This window comes from Cetorhinus maximus, chromosome 23, assembly GCF_964194155.1.
Source record: "Cetorhinus maximus chromosome 23, sCetMax3.hap1.1, whole genome shotgun sequence".
Taxonomy (NCBI): domain Eukaryota; kingdom Metazoa; phylum Chordata; class Chondrichthyes; order Lamniformes; family Cetorhinidae; genus Cetorhinus; species Cetorhinus maximus.
Window position 1 is genome coordinate 26324829 of NC_135901.1, and position 23025 is coordinate 26347853.

General features: G+C 45.4%; 2 protein-coding genes and 2 long non-coding RNA genes across 4 annotated transcripts in view; 1 reads left to right on the top strand and 3 right to left on the bottom strand.

Annotated features, from left to right (window-relative positions):
* LOC144697374 (uncharacterized) overlaps positions 1–23025 on the bottom strand; it is a 232790-nt gene that overhangs the window by 201609 nt on the left and 8156 nt on the right. The window lies entirely within an intron of this gene.
* Positions 1–23025, bottom strand: part of LOC144697459 (uncharacterized) — a 296931-nt gene that overhangs the window by 57944 nt on the left and 215962 nt on the right. The gene's annotated exons all lie outside the window — the stretch shown is intronic.
* On the bottom strand, positions 1058–22823 carry LOC144698445 (uncharacterized). The gene is made up of 4 exons (XM_078570386.1): positions 21553–22823; positions 17858–18036; positions 5433–5598; positions 1058–2506 (listed from the first exon to the last, which is right to left on the bottom strand). Exons 1-4 carry the CDS (start codon positions 22270–22272, stop codon positions 1358–1360), a joined length of 2214 nt encoding a protein of 737 aa, XP_078426512.1. The 5' UTR covers positions 22273–22823; the 3' UTR covers positions 1058–1357.
* On the top strand, positions 9239–14495 carry LOC144697032 (uncharacterized). The gene is made up of 2 exons (XM_078568813.1): positions 9239–9403; positions 13215–14495. Exon 2 carries the CDS (start codon positions 13322–13324, stop codon positions 14357–14359), a length of 1038 nt encoding a protein of 345 aa, XP_078424939.1. The 5' UTR covers positions 9239–9403; positions 13215–13321; the 3' UTR covers positions 14360–14495.

Consider the following 23025-nt stretch of genomic DNA (forward strand, 5'->3'; position numbering starts at 1 on the left):
TTCACTGGAACAATGCAGCAAGCCAAGGACGGACATGTGGGCATGAGAGCAGGGCGGGGTGTTGAAATGGGAAGCGACAGGGAGGTCTGGGTCATGCTTGCGGACAGACCGAAGGTGTTCTGCAAAGCGGTCACCCAGTCTGCGTTTGGTCTCTCCAATATTTAGAAACACTTGGTCTGTAAGAAACAGTCAATGTGAGACTGATAATAGAACATTTTTATCTCAAAGCTCAGTGACACAAACCCAGAGTCAGTTTGTAAAAATGTGGCTCAAATAATCACAGCTACTGCAGGTTATTCTTTTGCTACAATTCGATAAGAAAGGTGTCAGGGGTGTGTAGTCCCAACCAGCTTGACAACAGTAGAGGGGCATGGTCAACAGTGTCAAAGACTGCAGACAGGTCAAAAAGGACATAAGACAGTGAGGGAGAGTTTACCTTGGTCACATTCGCATACGATGCATTTTGAGACTTTGAGAAAAGCTGCTTCAATACTTTAGCACATTTGATGGGTTCAAAAATGGGGTTCCCAGAAAATTGGGCATGGATTTGGGAGGTAACAAGGTCTTTGGAGATTACAGAATGGTTAGAGATGGGGCAGTAGTTTGTAAGGACACTGGGGTAGAGGACTGATTTTATTGAGGAAGGAGTGATGATGGCAGATTTGAAGGGGAGAGGGGCAGTACCTGAAGAGAGAGAACCATTAACAATGTCAGTGAACAGGGAAAGTTGGATGGTCAGCAGCTTAGTGGGAATAGGGCTGAGGCAGCAAGAGTTGGGTCTCGTTCTCAAGATAAGCACTGGGAAGGAAAGGGGGGACATGGGAGAAACTGCAGAAAAATGCGGGTTGAGGTGTCGAGGGGGGAGCGTTTGAGGTCAATTGGCCCTGTGGGCTAGTGGAAGGAGAGAAGCCAATCAAATTATCTCAATCTCAGTGACAAAGAAGCTCCATGAGCTCCTCACACTTGTTGGAGGTGAGGATGGAGGAGACAAGGGAGTGAAGGGCACTTCAACAGGGACTAACTCGTCAGAGATATTAAAAAGACTCGACACACTGTGAAACACAAAGCTGTTTATTTGACTTCTCTCCACAATACTAAACCCATAACTGGGCTGGAGTTCAACATCAGCAGAAACAGACCCCAGTGAACATGGTTCAGTCCTAGATGTGATTAACAGCAAAATCCAGTCACTGTGTTTATTGTGAACTCACTGGTGTCTCAGCAGGTGCAATAACTGAATGAATTCCTTCTCACCCTTGGGGCAGGTGAACAGCCCCTCCCCAATGTGACACCGGTGTACAGTGAGTTGAGATGATTGCCTGAACACTATATTTCAATGACAGCATCTGAACCATCTCTAATCAGTATGACCACATTGATGAGACTTCAATTCCAGAGAACTTGGAAAGCACTTCCCACAGTCTGGACATTTGAAAGTTGTAACTCCAGTGTGGACTTGTTTATGTCTCAGTAGGTGGGAAGACCGAGCGAATCCCTGCCCACACTCTGGGCAGATGAATGGTCTCGCCCCAGCGTGGACTCGCTGGTGTTTCAGCAGGATGGATGACTGAGTGAATCCCTTCCCACACTCAGAACAGATGAATGGCCTCTCCCCAGTATGAACTCGCTGATGTTCCAGCAGGTGGGATGACCAAGTGAATCCCTTCCCACACTCGGAGCAGATGAACGGCTTCTCCCCAGTGTGAAGAGACTGGTGTTTCAGCAGGCTGCCTAACTGAGTGAATCCCTTCCCACACTCGGGACAGGTGAATGGTCTCTCCCCAGTGTGAGTGCGCTGGTGTGTCAGGAGGTTGGATGAGTGAGTGAACCCCTTCCCACACTCAGGGCAGGTGAACGGCCTCTCCCCAGTGTGAACTCGCTGATGTCTCAGCAGGTTGGATGATCGAGTGAATCCCATCCCACACGCGAGGCAGGTGAATGGCCTCTCCCCAGTGTGAACGCGCTGGTGTACAGTGAGGTCAGATAATGTCTTGAACCAAATCCCACAGTGTGAGCACCTGAATGGTCTTTCATCAGTGTGAACACGCTGATGGGACATCAGTTCCCAGGAACTTTTATAGCAGTTCCCACAGTCCCAGCATTTAAAAGGTTTCTTGTCAGTGTGAACATGCTGGTGTGTCACCAGGGAGGATGAAGAAGTGTATTCCTTCCCACACTCAGAGCAGGTGAACGGTCTTTCCCCGGTGTGAACTCGCTGGTGTTTTAACAGGTTGGATGAATTAATGAATCGCTTCCCACACACAGAGCAGGTGAATGGTCTTTCCCCGGTGTGACTGCGCCGATGAGTTTCCAGCTCAGATGGGGATCTGAATCCCTTCCCACAGTCCCCACATTTCCATGGTTTCTCCACAGTGTGATTGCATTTATGTTCAAACAGGTCAGATGATCGGATGAAGCCTTGTCCACACCCAGAACACATGTATGGTTTCTCTCCACTGTGAACGGTGCTTTTTCCTTCCATGTTCAAAATCCGATGATATTCAGGTTATGATAAATTCTGCGACTCTGTCAGATTCTGATGTGATGTTTTGTTTCTGTTTCCCGACTGCAAATCCTTCCCTTCTAATATCCTGTAAAGCTGATTTAAAACAGAAAAAGGGAGTGAGGGAGAACCCACAAAAACACAAAAGCAGGTTGTAAAATTGAGCTGAATGAATCTGGTCATTTGTGCAGCCGGCACAAGGCAAAAATAACCATGAAAACTGCTGGATTGTCATAAAAACCCAACTAGTTCACTAATGTCCTTCAGGGAAGGGAACCTGCCACATGGGCTGGGTCGACAGACTCTGGCCTCTATGGGAGAAGAGAGAGGGGTGGGAGAAGCAGGCGGTAAGCGAGAGAGATTTTATTTTTCTACAACTCAGTCAGAACTTTGACAGAACACCCCAAACCCTTAACCTCCACACCAAGAAGGACCAGGGTCGCAGGTGCAGCTCCCACAACAATCAAGAAGCTTGACACTGTCCAGGACAAAGAAGCCCGCTTGATTGGCACCAAATCCACAAACATCCACTCCCTCTACCACCAATCCACAGTAAGAGCAGTGTGTGCCATCTACAAGGTGCACTGCAGGAATTCACCAAGGCTCCTTTAACAGCACCTTCCAAACCCACGACCACTACCATCCAGAAGGACAAGGGCAGCTGACAGATGGGAACATCACCACCTGGAAGCTCCCCTCCAAGTCACTCATCATCCTGACTTGGAAATATATCGGCAATTCCTTCAGTGTTGCTGGGTCAAAATCCTGGAACTCCCTCCCTAACAGCACTATGGGTGTGCCTACACCACGTGGATTGCAGCGGTTCAAGAAGGCAGCTCACCATCACCTTCTCAAGGGCAACTAGGGATGTGCAATAAATGCTGGCCCAGCCAGCGAAGCCCATATCCCGTCAATGAATAAAAAAAATCCTTAGTTACCTCTGGACTTAACCATCCCCATTCACTTCCAGCCGGCCTTGCACATTCAACCTTCCTGTAATCTTGAGGTCATCCAAAACTGCTGTCTGTGTGTTTACTCACACCAAGTCTTATTCATACATCAACCCTGTGCTCACTGACCTACAAACACCTCATTTAAGAAGCACCAACATTTTAAATTTCTCATCCTTGCTTTCAAATCCCCCCCCATGGCTGCATTCATCCCTATCTCTGTGATCTCCTCCAGCCACACAACCCTCTGAGATATCTGCACTGCTCTAATTCTGGCCTCCTGAGAATTCCTGATTTTAATCACTCCCACCTTGCTTGCCAAGGCCATAAGCTGTGGAATTTCCTCCCTAACCTCTCCACCTCTATTTTGTTCTTTAAGATATTCTTTAAAAACTGACTCTTTGACCAAACTATTGGTCATCTGCCCTAACATCTCCTTATGTGGGCTCGGTGTCAAATATTGCTTTAGAATACTCCTGTGAAACATGCATTGGAATGTTGTATTATATGAAAGGCGCTAGATAAATACACGTCCTTCATTTCTGGGTGAAAATCCTATAACTCCTTACCTAACACATTGTGGGAACACCTTCACCACACAGACTGCAGCAGGTCAAGAAGGTCAAACATCTTCTCCACAGGTAACTGGGGATTGGTAATATATGCTGGTCTTGTGGGACTAACCGATCAGATCTTGCAGAGAGAGCCAGCATGGGCGCAATGAGTTAAAGAGCTTCCTTCTATATGACTCGAAGAAAATGGACCTGTAGTGGAGGCCAGGGGCGAACGTCTGCCATCAATGCCTATCCTGCTACAAACTAGCTCTTAGTTGGTCCGTCTGTGTTTCCAGACTCGGTTCTGTGAGAAAAGCCAGCAATAAAACAAAAGGAAAAGAAATCAATTATGGTGCAAGTAAAACAATTCCTGAATATAAAAGATCCTGCGGGAAGATAAAGCTGGGAAGCCAGCAGCACATGGTCAGGGATGGCCAGTGCTGGAAGCCTCAAATAGACATGATCAGTACAACTATCAGTAAAATACTAAACATGGTTAAAACACACCCATTAGAAGAGACAGAGGAAGTTAGTCAATGGCAGAGAGGTGATCAGGGAGGGCAGAGGTGAATCAGAGCAATGGATGGACACGTACTCAGATCCACAGTAGCCACACCAGCCCCAGAGTCATGGAACCTCTCACAGATAACAGAGCATAGAACTTAAAGCTCTAAAATGCAGATGAATTGTCAAAAATACCCATCTCTGAAACAATTTCAGTTTTCAATTTTAAAATCTTCTGCTGGAGCCGGGAGCTGGAAAGATATCAGAAGCACTGGAGTCAGAGAAAAATCTCCCAGTTGAGGAAATACCCGGGGAGGGGGGTGATGTCACCGTGCAATTGTCGGCGTGTGATGACATCACAGACACAAACACAAAACATCTGGGTCTGTGCAAACCAGTGATCACCACACATTATGAAGGATGTGAGGGTCCTTGAGAGGGTGCAGAGGAGATTTACCAGAATGGTTCCAGGAATGAGGAATTATAGTTGCAAGGTTGGGTTGGAGAAATCGGGATTGATCTCCTTGGAGTGAAGCAGATTGCTGGGAGATTTGATGGAGGTGTACAAGTTTATGATAGTTTTATACAAGGTAGATAAAGATTAACTGTTCCCATTAACTAATCAAAAAGATTTTGTGCAAGAGATACAGAAGGGGGATGTGAGGAAGAACTTCTTTTGACGCAGCGAGTGGTAATGAGTGGGCCTCTGAATTACTGATCCAGTGACATTCCCACTAGGCCACTGTCTCCCCCTGGTCTCTTTGTTTGGGGTTGTTCCCGGAGAGAAGCCGGAAGCGGCGGATAGTGAGAGTGGAGAATGTTCATTGTTTAATATTCGGCTCTGGGGCCGCACTCGGGATTTGTAAACCCCGCCCCCCTTTCCCGGGGTTTATTAACCCGCTCCCGACATTGACCTCTCACCTCACAATGCCCGGCTGATTGAGGGCAGTTCCGGCCCAGTAGGAGGCGGAGCTGGAGGACCGAACAGCTGGTCCTCCAACCAATCGGAGTGAACGCGGGGCGGGGTTTTCGCCGCACGCCCGGAGCTTTGCGCATGCGCGGCACCAAGCAATTCCTGGTGCTGAATCTGGATGAGAAACAACAGGAGATGAATAGAGCGATTTGGGCAGGGAGGATTCATACATTTGCAATGTAGTTCACACCGATGAGGGATTGTTCAAATGTTCTGACTGTGGGAAAAAGCTTTAAAAGCACAGGAAATTTGCTGAGACATCAACCCACTCACACTGGTGAGAGGCCGTTTAGCTGTACTGTTTGTGGGAAACGATTCATTAATTCATCCCACCTCTCAGAACACCAGCGAGTTCACACTGGGGAGAGACCGTTCACTTGCTCTGAGTGTGGGATGAGATTCATTCGGTCAAGTAGCCTCATTTCACACAGACTAGTTCACACTGATAAGAGATCAATTAAATGTTCTGACTGTGACAAGAGCTTTAAATGCAAAAGGGAACTGCTGAGGCACCAGAGCACTCACACTGGGAAGAGGCCTTTAACCTGCTCTGCATGTGGGAAGGGATTCATTCAGTCATCGCAGCTCAATAAACATCAGCTTGTTCACACTGATAAGAGACCATTTAAATGTTCTGATTGTGGGAAGAGTTTTAAAAACACAAGTAACCTGCTGACACACCAGCGAATTCAGCTGTTTTGTATGTGGGAAATGATTCATTAATCCATCCCACCTCATTGAACATCATCGAGTTCACATTGGGGAGAGGCCATTCACCTGCTCCCTGTGTGGGAAGGGATTCACTTGGATAAGCGCCCTGATTCCACACCAACTTGTTCACACTGTTAAGAGACTGTTTAAATGCTCTGACTGTGAGGAGAGCAAAAGGGAACTGCTGAGAGACGAGCGCACTCACACTGGAGATAAGCCATTCCCCTGCTCCGTCTGTGGGAAGGGATTCACTGGCTCATCCGCTCTGCTGAAACACCAGCATATTCACACTGGGGAGAGGCCTTTCACATGCTCTGTGTGTGAGAAGCGATTTAATCTATCATCCACCCTGCTGAGACAGCAGCGAATTCACAAATGACTGCAGGGATTAGGTTCTGCTGTTATTTCTACTGCATTCTCACAGTTGGGGCTTGTTGCTGCTTATGTTAATAACTGGGCTGAAGTTTAATACTCATATACATTTAATCTGCATGTTATGTAAAGTAAAGCGGGAAGGGTCACTTTCTAAAAAGCTTACTTCCAGTAATGGAATCTACCATGAATGTGGTGAATCCCAGTAAAACAATTAGAAAATGAAAGTAATGTTTGTGTCTGGACTTTGTTTTTGGATTACTGTGGGTCAGAGCAGGATGTGTGAGGGCAGTTCAGAGTCAGACGCTGAACATACTGCACCCCACAGGAACATCACAAACTTCCCTTCCTGGCGCATCTCAGAATCAGACACTGAACATACTGCACCCCAAGGCGACATCACAAACTGCCCCTTTCTGGGACAGCTCAAGGTTGGATACTGACAATCCTGCCCCACAGTGACATCCCAAACTGGCCCTGCTCTGAGATAATCATTGCTGGAGGAACAGCAGCTGGGACATAGGAACAAGATGAGGCCATTCAGTCCCACAATTATGTTCCCCCATTCAATTAGATCATAGTTGATCAGCACCTCAACTCCATTTTCCCATCTTTGATCCATTTTCTTTGATATCTTTATTTAACAAGAACCTATCAATTCCCAATTGAAAATTTCAATTGACCCCCAGCCTTTTGTGGAGATTGGTCCAGATCTGCATCACCTTTTATGTGAACAAGTTGTTTCTGATTTCACTGCATGGGTTATGTATCAAACAATGACTCAATGTTGAACACAGACACCATGGACACAAATCCAGTTACCCTGAGAGAATACATGCAGCTGGACAGGGGTCACTGAACTGAATTCTGACCACAGAAAGTTCACCCGAGCAAAACCAGGCTGAACATGAAGATAAGGCAGAAACACAAGCAGATGTGATAGTTGACAATTAACCATTAATAAAACTCAATTAGAATGAACATTGGAGGAGTTTGATTAGATTCATAATGCAGAATCAGTCATAACCTGAGACAATTTATTTAAGGATAATGGAAAATACTGGACAAAGATAGGAATGATTTCATTCTGAAAGGATGAGGAGAGGCTTGGTAGAGGATAGCTAGGCTTCTTCAGCTACTGTAGTTCAGCACTCTCACAAGGAAGGAGGTGGTTAGATGATGTAAGTACTATTAAGTTGCAAAAGTAAAATCAAGACTTTTTTTGGATAATGAAGTGGGTATACAAAGGAGATCTGACAGTAACTTTTACGGTTATTAATAAAGAACAACTTCATATTCCCACCTCTGAGTCAGAACCACATTGCAGACATTCCTGGTGAGTGGAGACAGCTCTCCAGCTCATTCTGCGTTGATGTCAGGCAGGTGTGGCGGGTCTGGCTGTCCACTCCCATTGTGTGAGTTGTGGGAACTCATCAAACTCTCCCGGTTGAAACCGGACCAACAGATCGGCTGGAATTAAATGGTTCCAGTCATAGAAGGAGCGTTAAACATCTTGTGAGTTCTTCCACTAATTCACACTGTTCTCCAAGGGATGAGTTCAAAGAGAAACAATCGCTACACTGTGTAATTTCCTGAAATAATCCCTGCTGTCTGTCTTGAATGAATCCATTTCAGTAACAAATGTTGAAATGTTTCTTCCACACTCAGGGTGTGTACTCATTTGTTTAAAGCCACGAACAGAAAGGTCCAAAACAAATATAAAAATACCTGGAAAAACTCAGCAGGTCTGGCAGCATCTGCGGAGAGGAACACAGTTAATGTTTCGAGTCCGTATGACTCTTCAACTGAACAAAGTAAAAATAGAAAAGAGGTGAAATATAAGCTGGTTTAAGGGAGTTTGGGGGGGGGGGGGGAGGTGGGGGGGGCAGGTAGAGCTGGATAAAGGGCCAGTGATAGGTGGAGATAGCCAAAAGATGTCATAGACAAAAGGACCAAGAGGTGTTGAAGGCGGTGATATTATCTAAGGAATATGCTAATTAAGGGTAGAAAGCAGGACAAGCAAGGTACAGATAGCCTTAGTGGGATGGGGTGAAGGGAAGGGATCGAAATAGGCTAAAAGGTAGAGATAAAACAATGAATGGAAATACATTTAAAAATAATGGAAATAGGTGGTAAAAGAAAAATCTATATAAATTATTGGGGAAAAAAGGGGGGGATCGGAAAGGGGGTGGGGATGGAGGAGAGAGTTTATGATCTAAAATTGTTGAACTCAATATTCAGTCCAGAAGGCTGTAAAGTGCCTAGTCGAAAGATGAGGTGCTGTTCCTCCAGTTTGCGTTGAGCTTCACTGGAACAATGCAGCAAGCCAAGGACGGACATGTGGGCATGAGAACAGGGTGGGGTATTGAAATGGCAAGCGACAGGGAGATCTGGGTCATGCTTGCGGACAGACCAAAGGTGTTCTGCAAAGCGGTCACCCAGTCTGCGTTTGGTCTCTCCAATGTAGAGGAAACCACAGGTCCAGTTTTCTCCTGGAGTTTGAGACAAATCAGCTTCCAAAGTGATGCAGAATTTCAGCAAATGAGAGAGATCCCGGCTCAGCCCCGCCCCTCATTCACTCCGATTGGTTGGAGGACCAGTCGCTCTCGTTCCGCCCCTTCTTCCTATTGGTCCGGAGCTGCCGTCAATCACTCGCCGGGCATTGTGATCTGGAGCATGCGCAGTGCGGGTGATGTCCAGGGACAGACGCTTATTTGTCTCATCTTCAGGCGGGAAGGAGGCGGATAAGCGGAGGCAGCGTTAGGGGCAGTGGGTGGGAGGGGAGGCTTCACAAACACCCAGTGGAGGCCTCAACGCCATAAACAAGAAGCTGCAGGTACTTTGTTTGCATTAACGGAGCGGTACCTTTCTCGGTGAAAGGCTCAGGTTAACGGCCGCCATCGGCATGGGGGTTGCGCATGCGCGGTCACCACACTGTCAGCAGGAGGAGAGAATGTCAGAGACGCTGAGGCCCTTCGGCCCATCGTGTCCGTGCCGGCCACCAAGCACCTATCTACTTTCCAGCACCTGGCCCGCAGCCCTGTATGCGATGGCGTTTCAAGTGTTCATCCAAATACTTCTTAAATGTTATGAGGGTTTCTGCCTTTACCACCCCCTCAGGCCGAGTTCCAGATTCCAGCCACCCTCTGGGTGGAAATAATGTTTCCTCAAATCCCCTCTAAACCTCCTGCCCCTTACCTTAAATCTATGCCCCCTGGTTATTGACACCTCCGCTAAAGGGAAAAGTTTCTTCCTATCTACTCTATCTATGCCCCTTATTATTTTGTATATCAATGCTGTGAATTTCTATCCTGGACTGACAGGGATGGATTTTGGAAACGACTTTTACAGGAGGCTAGAAGAGGGTTTGGAGACAGAAAACTCAAACCAAACATAACATTAAGTCTCGATTAATCAGAACCTGAATATCATCGGCCTTTGAGTTTAAGCATCGAGTTCCAGGTCATCACCACTCTCTGTGTAAAGAAAGCTCTTACTCCCATTCCCCCTGTATCTCTTGCTCAAAATCTTCTATTTGTGTTCATAATCCTTTTACAATCAGATAATGGGAACAGTTTTTCTTTGTGCCTTATATAAACCTCTTATAAGCTTGTACACCTCTATCAACTCTTTCCTCAGTCTCCTTTTGCTCCAAGGAGAACAACCCCAGTTCTCCAACCTAACATTGCAACTGAAATCCCTCATCCCTCGAACCATTCTGGTAAATCTCCTCAGCACCCTCTCAAGGACCTTCACATCCTTCATTATGTGTGGTGATCACTGGTTTGCACAGACCCAGAATGTTCTGTGTTCGTGTCTGTGATGTCATCACACGCCGACAATTACACAGTGACATCACCCCGCTCCCCGGGTATTTCCTCAACTGGGAGATTTTTCTCTGACTCCAGTGCTTCTGATATCTTTCCAGCTGCAGGCTCCAGCAGGAGATTTTAAAAATGAAAACAGTGGAATTGTTACAGAGGGGAGTATTATTCAGCATCCATCTACAATTTAAAGCATTTAATGCTATGGTCTGTTGTCTGTGAGAGGTTCCATGGCTCTGGGGCTGGTGTGACACCTCCACTGTGGATCTGAATCCATGTCCATCCATTGCTCTTTTTCACCTCTGCCCTGGCTGATAACCTCTCTGCTGTTGTCTAATTAATGGGTATATTTTAGTTATGTTTAGTATTTTACTGTTACTTTCATCGACCATGTAAAAATGCATTTTCCACGGCCGCCCTTCCCTCAACCATGTGCTGCTGGCTTACCAATTTTATCTTCCCACAGTATCTTTCAGTCAGGAATTGTTTTTCCTGCGCTGTAGTCCATTTCTCTTCCACTTCTCTTCTACTTCTGAGCTTATGTTGATCATCAAATTCAGCACCATTTTTATTCCCCATAATTCATGAACACACTGAAACATTAACTCTGTTTCTCTCTCCACAGATATTGCCTGACCTGTGGAATATTTCCAGCATTTTCTCATTTTATTTCAGATTTCCATCAGTTGCAGTATTTTGCTATTATTTTATTGCAGGCGGCGCTCAGAGACACAGGCAGACCAGTTAAGAGCTGGTTTGTAGCAGTGTGGCTGTTACAGAAGTCCCTGGCCTTCAGTGCAGGTCTATTTAATAGAATCAGAGTATGATAACAAAAAACAGGAGGCCCTTTAGCCCATCGTGCCCATTCTGGTTCTTTGCAACACCAAATCAGTTAGTCCCACTCCCCTGCCCATTCCTCATAGTCCAGCAATTGTGTTTTTCTCTTCAGGTGATTATCCAGTTCCCTTTTGAAAATCGTTTTTTTTGCATCAGTTTGAGCTGGAGGAGAAGCTGCTGGGTTTAACCCCAAGGACTTTGGAACCCAGTTGGACCCAGAAATTTCCAATGCGAAATTGTCGAGGGAGGTAGATTTCAGGAGATAAGATTGTTGAACGGACACTGTTCAGACAATGTAAAAGAGTATTGTTTTAGGAAAAAGTATTTCTGTAGATGCTTTCAATCTTCTTTACATATACATATTTTTAAAATTTATCTTTGGGATTGGGTGTCACTAACAGCAGCAGATATTACCCATCCCCAGTTACCTGTGGGGAAGATGATGTCTGACCTTCTTGAACCGCTGCAGTCCGTGTGGTGAAGGTGCTCCCTCAATGATGTAAGATGAGTAGTTACAGGTTATTCACCCAGCGATGATGAAGGAACAGTGATATATGTCCAAGTCAACAACAACAATGTGTATTTATATAGTGCCTTTATGTACTAGAATATTCCAAGGCATTTCACAGAACTGTTTCAAAGCAACATTTGACACTGAGACACATCGGGAAATGTTAGGGCAGGTGACCAGATTGTGGCGAAATAGGTAGAAGCATCTTAAAGGAGGAAAGCGAAGTCGAGAGGCAAAGAGGTTTAGGGAGGAAATTCCTCAGTCATGGAAGCTGAAGGTGTGGGAACAGTTAAAATCAAGAATAAAAACAAAAAGCTAAAAGCTACTGCGGATGCTGGAAATCCAAAACAAAAACAGAATTACCTGGAAAAACTCAGCAGGTCTGGCAGCATCGGTGGAGAAACTGATTTCTTCTCCACCGATGCTGCCAGACCTGCTGAGTTTTTCCAGGTAATTCTTTTTTTGTTTAAAATCAAGAATGTTCAGAAGGTTGGAATTAGATGCGTGCAGATATCTCGGAGGGTTGTGAGGTGGAAGGAGATGACAGAGGTAGGGAACAGCCAGGGAGGAATTTGAAAATAAGGCTAAAAGTTTTAAAATGTAGGTGCTTCTTAAACAGGAACCTTTGTCGGTCAGTGAGCACAGAGATGAACAAGACTTGTTGTGAGTAAGCACACAGGCAGCATATTACAGGGAGGTTGAATGTAGGAGGTTGGCCATCCCGGAGTGTATTAGGATAGTTAAGTCTAGAGGTAACAAAGGAATGGATGAGAGTTTCAGCAGCAGATGAGCTGAGACTAGGACGGAGTCAGGCAATGTTACTGAGGTGGAAATAGGCAGTCTTGGTGATAACACTGATATGTGATTGTAAACTCATCTCGGGGTCAGATATTACATAAAAATCATGAACAGTCCGGTTCAGCCTCAGACAGTTTCCAGGGAGAGGGATGGAGTTGGTGACTAGGGAGTGGAGTTTACCGCAGGGAATGAAGACAATAGCTTCAGTCTCCCAATATTTAAATAGAGGAAATTTCTGTTCATCCAGGACTGGATGTCAGATAAGTCAGGACGATGTGTGACTTGGAGGGGAACTTGGAGTTGATGGTGTTCACGTACACCTGCTACCCTGGTCCTTCCAAGTGTTGGAGGTTGAGGGTTTACGAGTTTCTGTCAAAGTTATGGTTGAGTTGGTCTCTCATTTACTACCTGCCTCTCCCACTTCTCTCTCTCTCTCTATCCTCCCATAGTGTCCAGAATCTTGTGTAGGCCTATACCAGGTGGCAGGTTCCCTTCCCTGCAGGACATTAGTGAACCAGTTGGGTTTTTACGACAATCGAGCAGTTTTCATGGTCACTTGTTCCTAGTTCCGGCTGCACAACTTACCATTCAGATTCATTCAGCTCAGTTTCACAACCTGCCTTTGGTATGTGTGGGTTCTCTCACTCTCTTTTTCCTGTTTTAAATCAATTGCACAGGAGATTAGAGGGAGGATTTGCAGTTCAGAAACTCAAACTAAACATCACATCAGGATCTGAATGAGTCGCTCAATTCATCAGGACCTGAATATCATCAGCCTTTGAACATGGAACCAAAAAGCACCATTCACTCTGGGGAAAAACTATGGAAATGTGGGGACTATGAGAATGGATTCAAATACCCAACTGAGCTGGAAATTCACCAGCGAATTCACACTGAGGAGAGGCCGTTCACCTGCTCCGAGTGTGGGAAGGGATTCACAAAGTCAAACTACCTGCGAAAACACCAGCGGGTTCACACTGGGAAGAGGCCATTCACCTGCTCCGAGTGTGGGAAGGGATTCATTAATTCATCTGACCTGCTGACACACCGAAGAGTTCACACTGGAGAGAGGCCATTCATCTGCCCCAAGTGTGGGAAGGGGTTCGCTCAGACATCCACCCTACTTATACACCAGCGAGGTCACACTGGGGAGAGACCGTTCACCTGCTCTGTGTGTGGGAAGGGATTCACTTGTTCATCAAACCTGATGAGACACCAGCAAATTCACACCGACAAGAAACCTTTCAAATGCACAGACTGTGAGAAGTGCTATAAAAGTATTGAGGAACTGATGTCCCATCAACGTTTTCACACTGACGAGAGACCGTACAGGTGCTCTCACTGTGGGGCTGGGTTCAGGCAATCATGTGAACTCACTGTACACCAGCGAATTCACACTGGGGAGAGACCGTTCCTCTGCTCCGAGTGTGGGAAGGGATTCACTCAGTCATCGCACCTGCTGAGGCACCAGCGAGTTCACAGTAATGAGAGACCTTTTAAATGCCCAGACTGCGGGAAGTGCTATAAAAGTTCTGGGGAACTGATGCGCCATCAACGTATTCACACTGACGTGAGACCATTCAGATGCTCTCAATGTGGCACTGGGTTCAGGTGGTCATCTGAACTCACTGTACACCAGCGAGCACACACTGGGGAGAGGCCATTCATCTGCTCTGAGTGTGGAAAGGGATTCACTCAGTCATCCCACCTGCAGAAACACCAGCGAGTTCACAGTGCGGAGAGACCATTTATCTGCTTCGTGTGTGGGAAGAGATTCACTCGGTCATCCACCCTGATGAGTCACCAGCGAGTTCACAAATAATTACAGTGATTGGATTTTGCTGTTAATTACATCCAAGACTGAACCATGTTCATTGGGTCTGTTTCTGCTGATAATAAACTCCAGCCCAGTTATAGTGGTTGATATTCTGGATAAAGGTCAAATAAATCAGTTTTGTATTAAACACTGTGTTGAATCTTTTTAATATCCTTTTGAAGCTCTCTCTCCTGTCTCCTCCATCCTCACCTCCAACAACAAGTGTGAGGAGTTCATGGAACTTCTTTGTCACTAAGATTGAGACAATCTGATCAGCTGCCTCTGCTGCTTTCCGCCCTTCCACTAGCCCACCGGGACAAACTGTCTCTGAAGCCCTTCCTTGTCCGAGCCCTGAACTCGCATCTCTCTCCAATTTCTCTCCTATCTTCTAACTTCCTCAGAGTTTAGCTTGTCCGTGAGACCTGCCTTCTGCTCCCTTGACTCCAATCTCACTAATCTGCTGACCACCCGACTTCCCCATGTTAGCTGATATTGTTAATGGTTCTCTCACTCTTTTGGTTTTGTCCCTCTCACCTTTAAATGCACCAGCATCAACCATCCTAAAACAACCTTTGATCCCGCCATCTTTGCAAACTACTGCCCCATCTCCAATCTCCCTTTCCTCTCCAAAGTCCTTGAACATGGTGTCCCCCAAGAATCTACCCTTGGTCCCTCCTATTTCTCATCTACAAGCTGCCACTAGTTGACATCATCCAAAAGCACCGTGTTAGTTTTCACACTGACAACGCCCAGCTCTACCCCAACACCATCCCTCTCCATTCCTCCATTATTACTAAATTATCAGACTGCTTATCCCACACCCCGTATTGGATGAGCAGAAATTTCCTCCAATTAAAAATTGGGAAGACCAAAGCCATTGTCCAGTCACCAGTACAAATTCCAATCCCTAACTACCGAGTCCATCCCTCTCCGTGGGAACTGCCTGAGGCCAAACCACACTGTTCATAATCTTGGTGTCAAATTTGACAGGAAGATGAGCTTGTCTCCACCCTACCCCAGCTCATCTGCTGCTGAAACCCTCATCCATGCCCGTGTTAACTTTCGAGTTGACAATTCCAATACATTCCTGACCAGCCTCTCACATTCATCCTGTCCCCACCCGGAAACATAAGATCATCCAAAACTCTGCTGCCCGGGTGCTTTCTCACACCACGTCCCTTTCACCCATCACCCCCTGTACTCATTGACCTACATTGGCATCTGGTCAAGCCATGTCTCAATTTTAAAGTTTGCATCCTTGCTTTCAAATCCCCCCATGACCTCACCCTTTCCCGCCTCTGTAATCCCCAGTGGCACAACCCTCTGAGATAACTCATTCTGGCCTCTTTGGCATCCTTGACTTTAATTACTCAACCATTGGTGGCCATGCCCAGGCATGAAGCTCTGAAATTCCCTCCCTAATCCTCTCCACCCCTCCAGCTCTCTATCGATTAAAGATGCTTGTTAAAATCTGCCCCTCCAGTCAACCTTTTGGCCATCTACTCAAATGTCACCCTATGTGATTCGGGGTCCAATTCTTCTTTATGAAACTCCTCTGAAGCACCTTGGGTCATTTTATTACAATAGTCGTGTTATATAAATACAAGTTGTTACCATTTCACGACAGCCAGTTTGAACAAAGTAAGATTCCACAAAGAGCAATCAGACGAGTGACCGATTAATCCAGTTTTCTCGGTGGTGTTAGTTAAAACATGAATGTTGGTCCCACTGCAACAGGAGAACTGCCCTGTGGACAGTATGTGGAGGTGATAGTTCCTGTGTTCATTTAGCACTTTTCACACCCTCAGTACATCCCAAAGTGATTCACAGTCAATGATGCATTTAGGAAGGAAGAATGAGGAGAGGCAGTATAAACGAAATGGTACAATTTTAAACAGAGTGCAGGAACAGAGTGACCTGGGAATGTATGGACACAAATCTTTGAAGGTAACAGGAAAATTTGATCAAGCTGCTTAAAAAAAACCAATGGAGTCCTTCATTTATTAATGAAGACATGAAGAACAAAAGCAAGGAAGTCACACTGAATCTTTATCAATCACTTTTTAATCCTCAGCTCAAATATTGTGTTCAGTTCTGAGCACCACACTTCAGGAAAGATGTCAAGGCCTTGGAGAGAGTACACGAAAAATTGACCAGAGTAGTATCAGGGATGAGGGGTTTCCATTATGTGGAGAGACTGGAGAAGCTGGGATTGTTCTCTTCAGAGCAGAGAAGATTAAGGACTGATTGAATAGAGGTGTGGACATTTTTGAAGAGTTTTCATCTAAATAGGGATAAATTGTTTCCATTGGCAGGATGGTTGGTAACCACAGAAAACAGATTTAAAATAGTTGGCAAAAATTCCAGGGTGAAAATGAGGAGAGATTATTTTACTCAGTGAGTTCTGATGATCTGGAACACATTGTCTGAATGACTGGTGGAAGCAGATCCAATAATAACTTTCAAAAGTGATTTTGACTTTTACTTCATAAGGAAAGGTTTCCAGGGCTCAGGAGAAAGGTCAGGGGAATGGGTCAGAATGGTAACATTTTCAGAGGCAGTACAGACACAATGGGTTGAAGGGCCACCTTCTCAGCTCTATGATTCAAACGTTTGGTGTTTGTTATGAATCATTATCCTGTTATAGAATCATAGGATCTCATCAGAGTACAGCACAGAAGGAGGCCACTCGGCTCATCGAATCTGCACTGGCTCTTTCAAAGAGCAATCCGGTTAATCCCACTCTCCCCACTCTTTCCCCATATCCCTGGATGGAGTTTCAGCCGATCACCTGGCCTGTCAAGGCACAAGCTCAGTCACACTGGGGAGAAACCATGTTAATGTAGGGAGGTGGGAAGAGATTCAATTACTCATTTGAGTTGGAAGTCATTAGCACATGAACGTCAGGGAGAGGCCGTTCATCTGCTCCATGTATGGATTGACTCAGTCATCCAGCCTCCAAACACACCAGTGAGTTCACACTGGAGGGAGAGAGAGAGTGGGCTTAAATGCTTAGACTGTGACAAGAACGTTAAAAACCCGTTCCCATTTTATAGTTTCAGTTTAAGTCAAGGCTTCCCAAGCTGAGGGTTGTGACCCACAGTGGGATCAGATATGATATTTTGGGCTCACGAGCTCTGAGGAAGCAGTGGCTGCCGTGGAGATCCAACTGTTTCCTGACAGCTGCAAGGCCCCTTTAAGCCCTCGTGTTTTTTGTTGGTGGGTGTGGCCTAATGTACAACTCTCTGAGATCCAGTTGCTGCTGCAAACAAAGCTTGTGAAAAGGTCGGTGCCCATTTTTTCAGGAAAGCCGATTCCTGTAGACTGTTCTGTATACACTCGGTCTGCAAGTAGATGGGGTCTTTTAAATATGACTCTAGCGAAGGCCTTCACAGTGATGCTTAAAATTGAGATGTCCCTGTAGTTGTTGCAGTCACCTCTATCACCTTTGTTTTTGTACATTGTGAATTTTGTGTCATGCATGTCCTGTGGAATGGATCCTACCTTCCATCAGAGAAGGAGGAGATGATGAAGGTGTGGCGGTAGATGGGACTTTCCATGCTTGAGCAGTTCAGCTGGAATCCTATCCTTGCTGGTGTCTTTCTGCTCGTTGGACAATTAATGGCCTTTACCAGCTCAAGTGATGATGAGGTTTCCTCGTCCAACTCAACTCTGACAGGAACCTGCTGGAGAGCATCAAACACAGACTGGGAGATGTTTGTCTGATAGAAACCAGGAGAAGGAGTAGGCCATTCGGCCCTTCGAGCCTGCTCCGCAATTCAATATGATCATGGCTGATCCTCTATCTCAACGCCATATTTCCGCTTTCTCTCCTTTGATGCCCCAAATGTCCAAAGATTGACCAATTTCTTTCTTGAATATACTCAGTGACCCGGCCTCCACAGCCTCCTGCGGCAGAGAATTCCACAGGTTGACCACCCTCTGAATGAAGAAACTTTTCCTCATCTCAGTGCTAAATGGTCTGCCCCGTATCCTGAGGCTGTGGAGCCTGGTTCTCTGTTCCCCAGCCTGGGGAAACATCCTCCCTGCATCTAGTCTGTCTAGCCCTGTTAGAATTTTATACATTTAAATCAGGTCCCCTCTCATTCTCCTAAACTCTAGTGGATACAGGCCCAGTCAAACCAATCTCTCCTCATACAACAGTCCCGCCATCCCCGGTATCAGCCTAGTGAACTTTCGCTGTACTCCCTCTATGGCAAGTATATCCTTTCTCAGGTAGGGAGACTAAAACTGTACGTAATACTCCAGATGTGGTCTCACTAAGGCCTGTATTAAGCAGCAAGACATCCTTACTTCTGAACTCAAATCCTCTTGCAATGAAGGCCAACATACCATTTGCCTTCCTAATTGCTTGCTGCCTGTTTACTTTCATTGACTGGTGTACAAGGACACCCAGATCCCTTTGTACGTCCACATTTCCCAATATATCACCATTTAAATAATACTCTGCCTTTCTGTTTTTCACACCAAGTGTATAACTTCACATTTATCCACGTTATACTGCATCTGCTATGCGTTTGCCCACACACACTTGTCTAAATCACCCTGAACCTCCCTGCATCCTCCTCACAACCCCGCCCAGTTTTGGGTCATCAGCAAACTTGGAAATATTGCTCTGAAGAAGGGTCATATGGACTCGAAACATTAACTCTGTTTCTCTCTCCACAGATGCTGCTAGACCTGCTGAGTTTTTCCAGCATTTTCTGTTTTTGTTGGAAATATTGCATTTGGTTCCCTCACCCAAGTCATTTATATATATCGTGAATAACTGGGGCCCAAGCACTGATTCCTGCGGTACACCACTAGTCACCGCCTGCCACCTGGAAAAAGACCCATTTATTCCCACTCTCTGTTTCCGGTCTGTCAACCAATTCTCAATCCATGTCAGTATATGACCTCCAATCCCATGTGTTTTAATTTTTCCCACTAGCCTCTTATGTGGGACTTTAGCAAAAGCCTTCTTGAAATCCAAATACACCATATCCACTGGTTCTCCCTTATCTATTCTACTAGTTACATCCTCAAAAAACTCCAGTACATTAGTTAAGCATGATTTCCCTTTCATAAACCCATGCTGACTTTGTCTAATCCTGTTAATGCTTTTCAAATGTTCTGTTATCACATCTTTTATACTAGGCTCTAGCAATTTCCCCACTACTGACATTAGGCTAACTGGTCTGTAACTCTCTGTTTTTTGCTCCATCCTTTTTTAAACAGTGGGGTTAAATTTGCCACCCCCAATTTGTAGGAACTGCTCCAGAGTCTATAGAATTTTGGAAGATGACCACCAATGCATCCAATATTTCCAGGGCCATTTCCTTTAGTACTCTGGGGTGTAGATTATCAGGCCCTGGGGATTTTTCAGCCTTTAACCCCATTAATTTCTCTAGCACCATTTTTTTACTTATACTGATTTTCTTCAATTCCTCCCTCTCACTAAACCCTTGGTTCTCTAACTTTTCTGGGAAATTATTTGTGTCCTCTTTTGTGAAGACAGAACCAAAATATGTGTTCAATTCTTCTGCCATTTTGTTTCCCGTTATAATTTCCCCCATTTCTGACTGTAAGAGACCTACATTTGTCTTCGCTAATTTTTTTCTCTTCATATATTTATAGAAGTGTTTTCTGTCAGTTTTTATGTTCCTTGCAAGTTTACTTTCATACTCCATTTTCCCCTTCTTGATCAATCTTTTTGTCCACGTTTGCTAAATTCTAAACTGCTCCCAATCCTCAGGCTTGCTGCTTTTTCTGGCATTTTTATATGTCTCCTCTTTGGATCTAATAATATCCCTAATTTCTTTTGTAATCTATGGTTGAGCCACCTTTCCTATTTTATTTTTGCACCAGACAGGAATAATTGTTGTAATTTATGCATATGTTCCTTAAATATTAGCCATTGCCAATCCACTGTCAATCCTTTTAGTAAAGTTTCCTAATAAATCATTGCCAACTCGCACCTCATACCCTCGTAGTTCCCTTTATTCAGATTCAGGACCATAGTTTCGGATTCAACATATTCACTCTCCATCCTAATGAACAATTCTATCATTTTATGGTCGCTCTTCCCCAAGGGACCCTGCACAACAAGATTGTTAATTAATTCTTTCTCATTGCACAATGCCCAGTCTAGGATAGCCTGCTCTCTGGTTGGTTCCTCAATGTATTGGTCCAAAAAACCATCATGTACACACTCCAGGAAATCCTCCTCCACAATATTATCGCCAGTTTGGTTTGTTCAATCTATATGTAGATTAAGGTCACCCACAGTGACTCATGGGAGTCTCACGGGAGTACAGCTCACAGTACTGTTAAATTATATACTGTTTACTTCTGTCGGTGAGTACTTCACCATCTGCCAATTTCAGGAGGGCAAATTTGGTGATGTTCAGACCAAGTGCCCAATTGATCCCATCATACAGAGCACACAGATTTCCATTGTCACAGGCAGTTTAGATTTCTTGATGTAGGCTGATCCATTGTTTATTTACACAGTATCTCTCTGTCTTTTGCACGACTATCTCAGAGATTCCAAGTTATGCAGTGTTCCAGCTGTTAGGTTTATGTTGTGCATCAGGTGGCCTTTGCTCTTTGCTTCAATGACAGATGTCATCTCTGCTGAGTCGGTCTCAAACCAGCCTTTGTTGTGGGTTCCACCTTTACCAAATGTTGCTGCTGCTGTGTCAGAAATGATTGAACTCAGCGACTTCCAAACTTCTTCAATATCAATGTTGATTGTTGAAGCTTTTATTGAACAACTGCCTGTAAAATATTTTACAGTTTTCTTTAATGTTCTGTGATAATTTAATTTCATAACGGAGGTGTCACTGTGAAGAATATGTAAGTCAGTAAGAATTGTCAGCAAGGATTAATCATCACTTTCTAATTGCAGATGTTAATCATGGAACCTTTCAGACACTGAATTGTAGATTTTACACCAAAGATCAATTTAGGATTGAAGTAAAAGATCATAATTTTATTGTAAATGAGTTCCTGGTGAGAGTTCTTGAATTAAGGGGAAAGATCCACAGATGTTGATTTTAAAAAAGGACAATGCAGCCCCGAAAATCAGTGACATCTCCACAACATTAAACTCCAGCCAGTTATAGGGTTTGTTGGTATCAACAGGAACAAACCAAATATTGTCAGACTAGCAATCCTGGATGTGATTAAGAGCAAACAATAACAGCAGAATCCGACCCCTGTAGTTTCTTATGAACTCGCTGGTGTGTCAACAGGTGGGATGACTGAGTGAATCCCTTCCCACACACATGGCAAGTGAATGGCCTTTCCCCAGTGTGAACTCGTTGGTGTGCTTTGAGGTCGGATGACTGTCTGAATCTCTTTTCGCAGGAAGTGCAGTTGAATGGTCTCTCCTCAGTGTGAACTCGCTGGTGTCTCAGAAGGTGGGATGACCGAGTGAATCCCTTCCTACACACGGTGCAGATGAATGGCCTCTCCCCAGTGTGAATTCTCTGGTGTTCATTGAGCTCGGATGACTGCCTGAATCTCTTTCCACAGGAAGCGCAGCTGAATGCCTTCTCCTCAGTGTGAATTCGCTGGTGTGTGCAAAGTCCAGATGACTGACTGAATCCCTTCCCGCATATGGAGCAGGTGTATGGCCTCTGCCCAGTATGAAGCTGCTGGTGCCTCAGCAGGGTGGACGCACTCCTGAATTTCATTCCACAGCGAGTGCAGCTGAACGGCCTCTCCTCAGTGTGAATTTGCTGGTGTAACATGAGTTTGGTTGTCTGAGTAAATCCCTTCCCACACAGGGAACAGGTGAATGGTCTCTCCCCAGTGTGACTGCGTCGATGCATTTCCAGCTGGGATGGATAATTGAATCCTTTACCGCAGTCATCACATTTCCACGGTTTCTCCATGGTGCTGGTGTCCTTCATACGTTTGTGTCTCTCCAGGTTGGGTAATCAGTTGAAGCTCGTCCACACAGAATACGTGTACAGTTTCTGCCCACTGCAAATGCTGTGATGTTTTTTCAGGCTGTATAACCGGTTAAAGCTCTTTCCACAGTCAGTTCACTGGAACACTCTCATTCGGGTGTGTCTGTGTCTCGGTGCTTTTCCAGCCACACTGATCTTTGAAAATTTTCCCCACAGACAGAAACAGACAAACATTTCTCCTTGCACATTGAAAGGCTGATTATATTCAGGTCCTGATGAATCTGGTGACTCTGTCAGATCATGATGTGATGTTTGTTACGATTTTCCCGTCTGTAGATCCTCCCCATCTAACCTCCTGTAAAAGGAGTTTAGGAAACTCATCACTTAAGACACAGGATAGAAATTCTGCATAGGCCTTCCGGCTCCAGTACCCACAATGCGCATGCCCCGCCCTTCATTCACTCCGATTGGCTGGAGGACCAGCAGCTCTCGTTCGATCCTCCAATCCCGCCCCCGCTGTTCTTATTGGTCCGGAGCTGCCGTCAGTCACTTGGGCATTGTGAGGTGTCAGGTGAGAGGTCACTGTCGGGAGCGGGTTAATAAACCCCGGGCGGGGGGCGGGGGCGGGGGCGGGGTTTACAAATCCCGAGTGCGGCCCCAGAGCCGAATGTTAAACAATGAACATTCTCCACTCTCACTATCCGCCGCTTCCGGCTTCTCTCCGGGAACAACCTCAAACAAAGAGACCAGGAC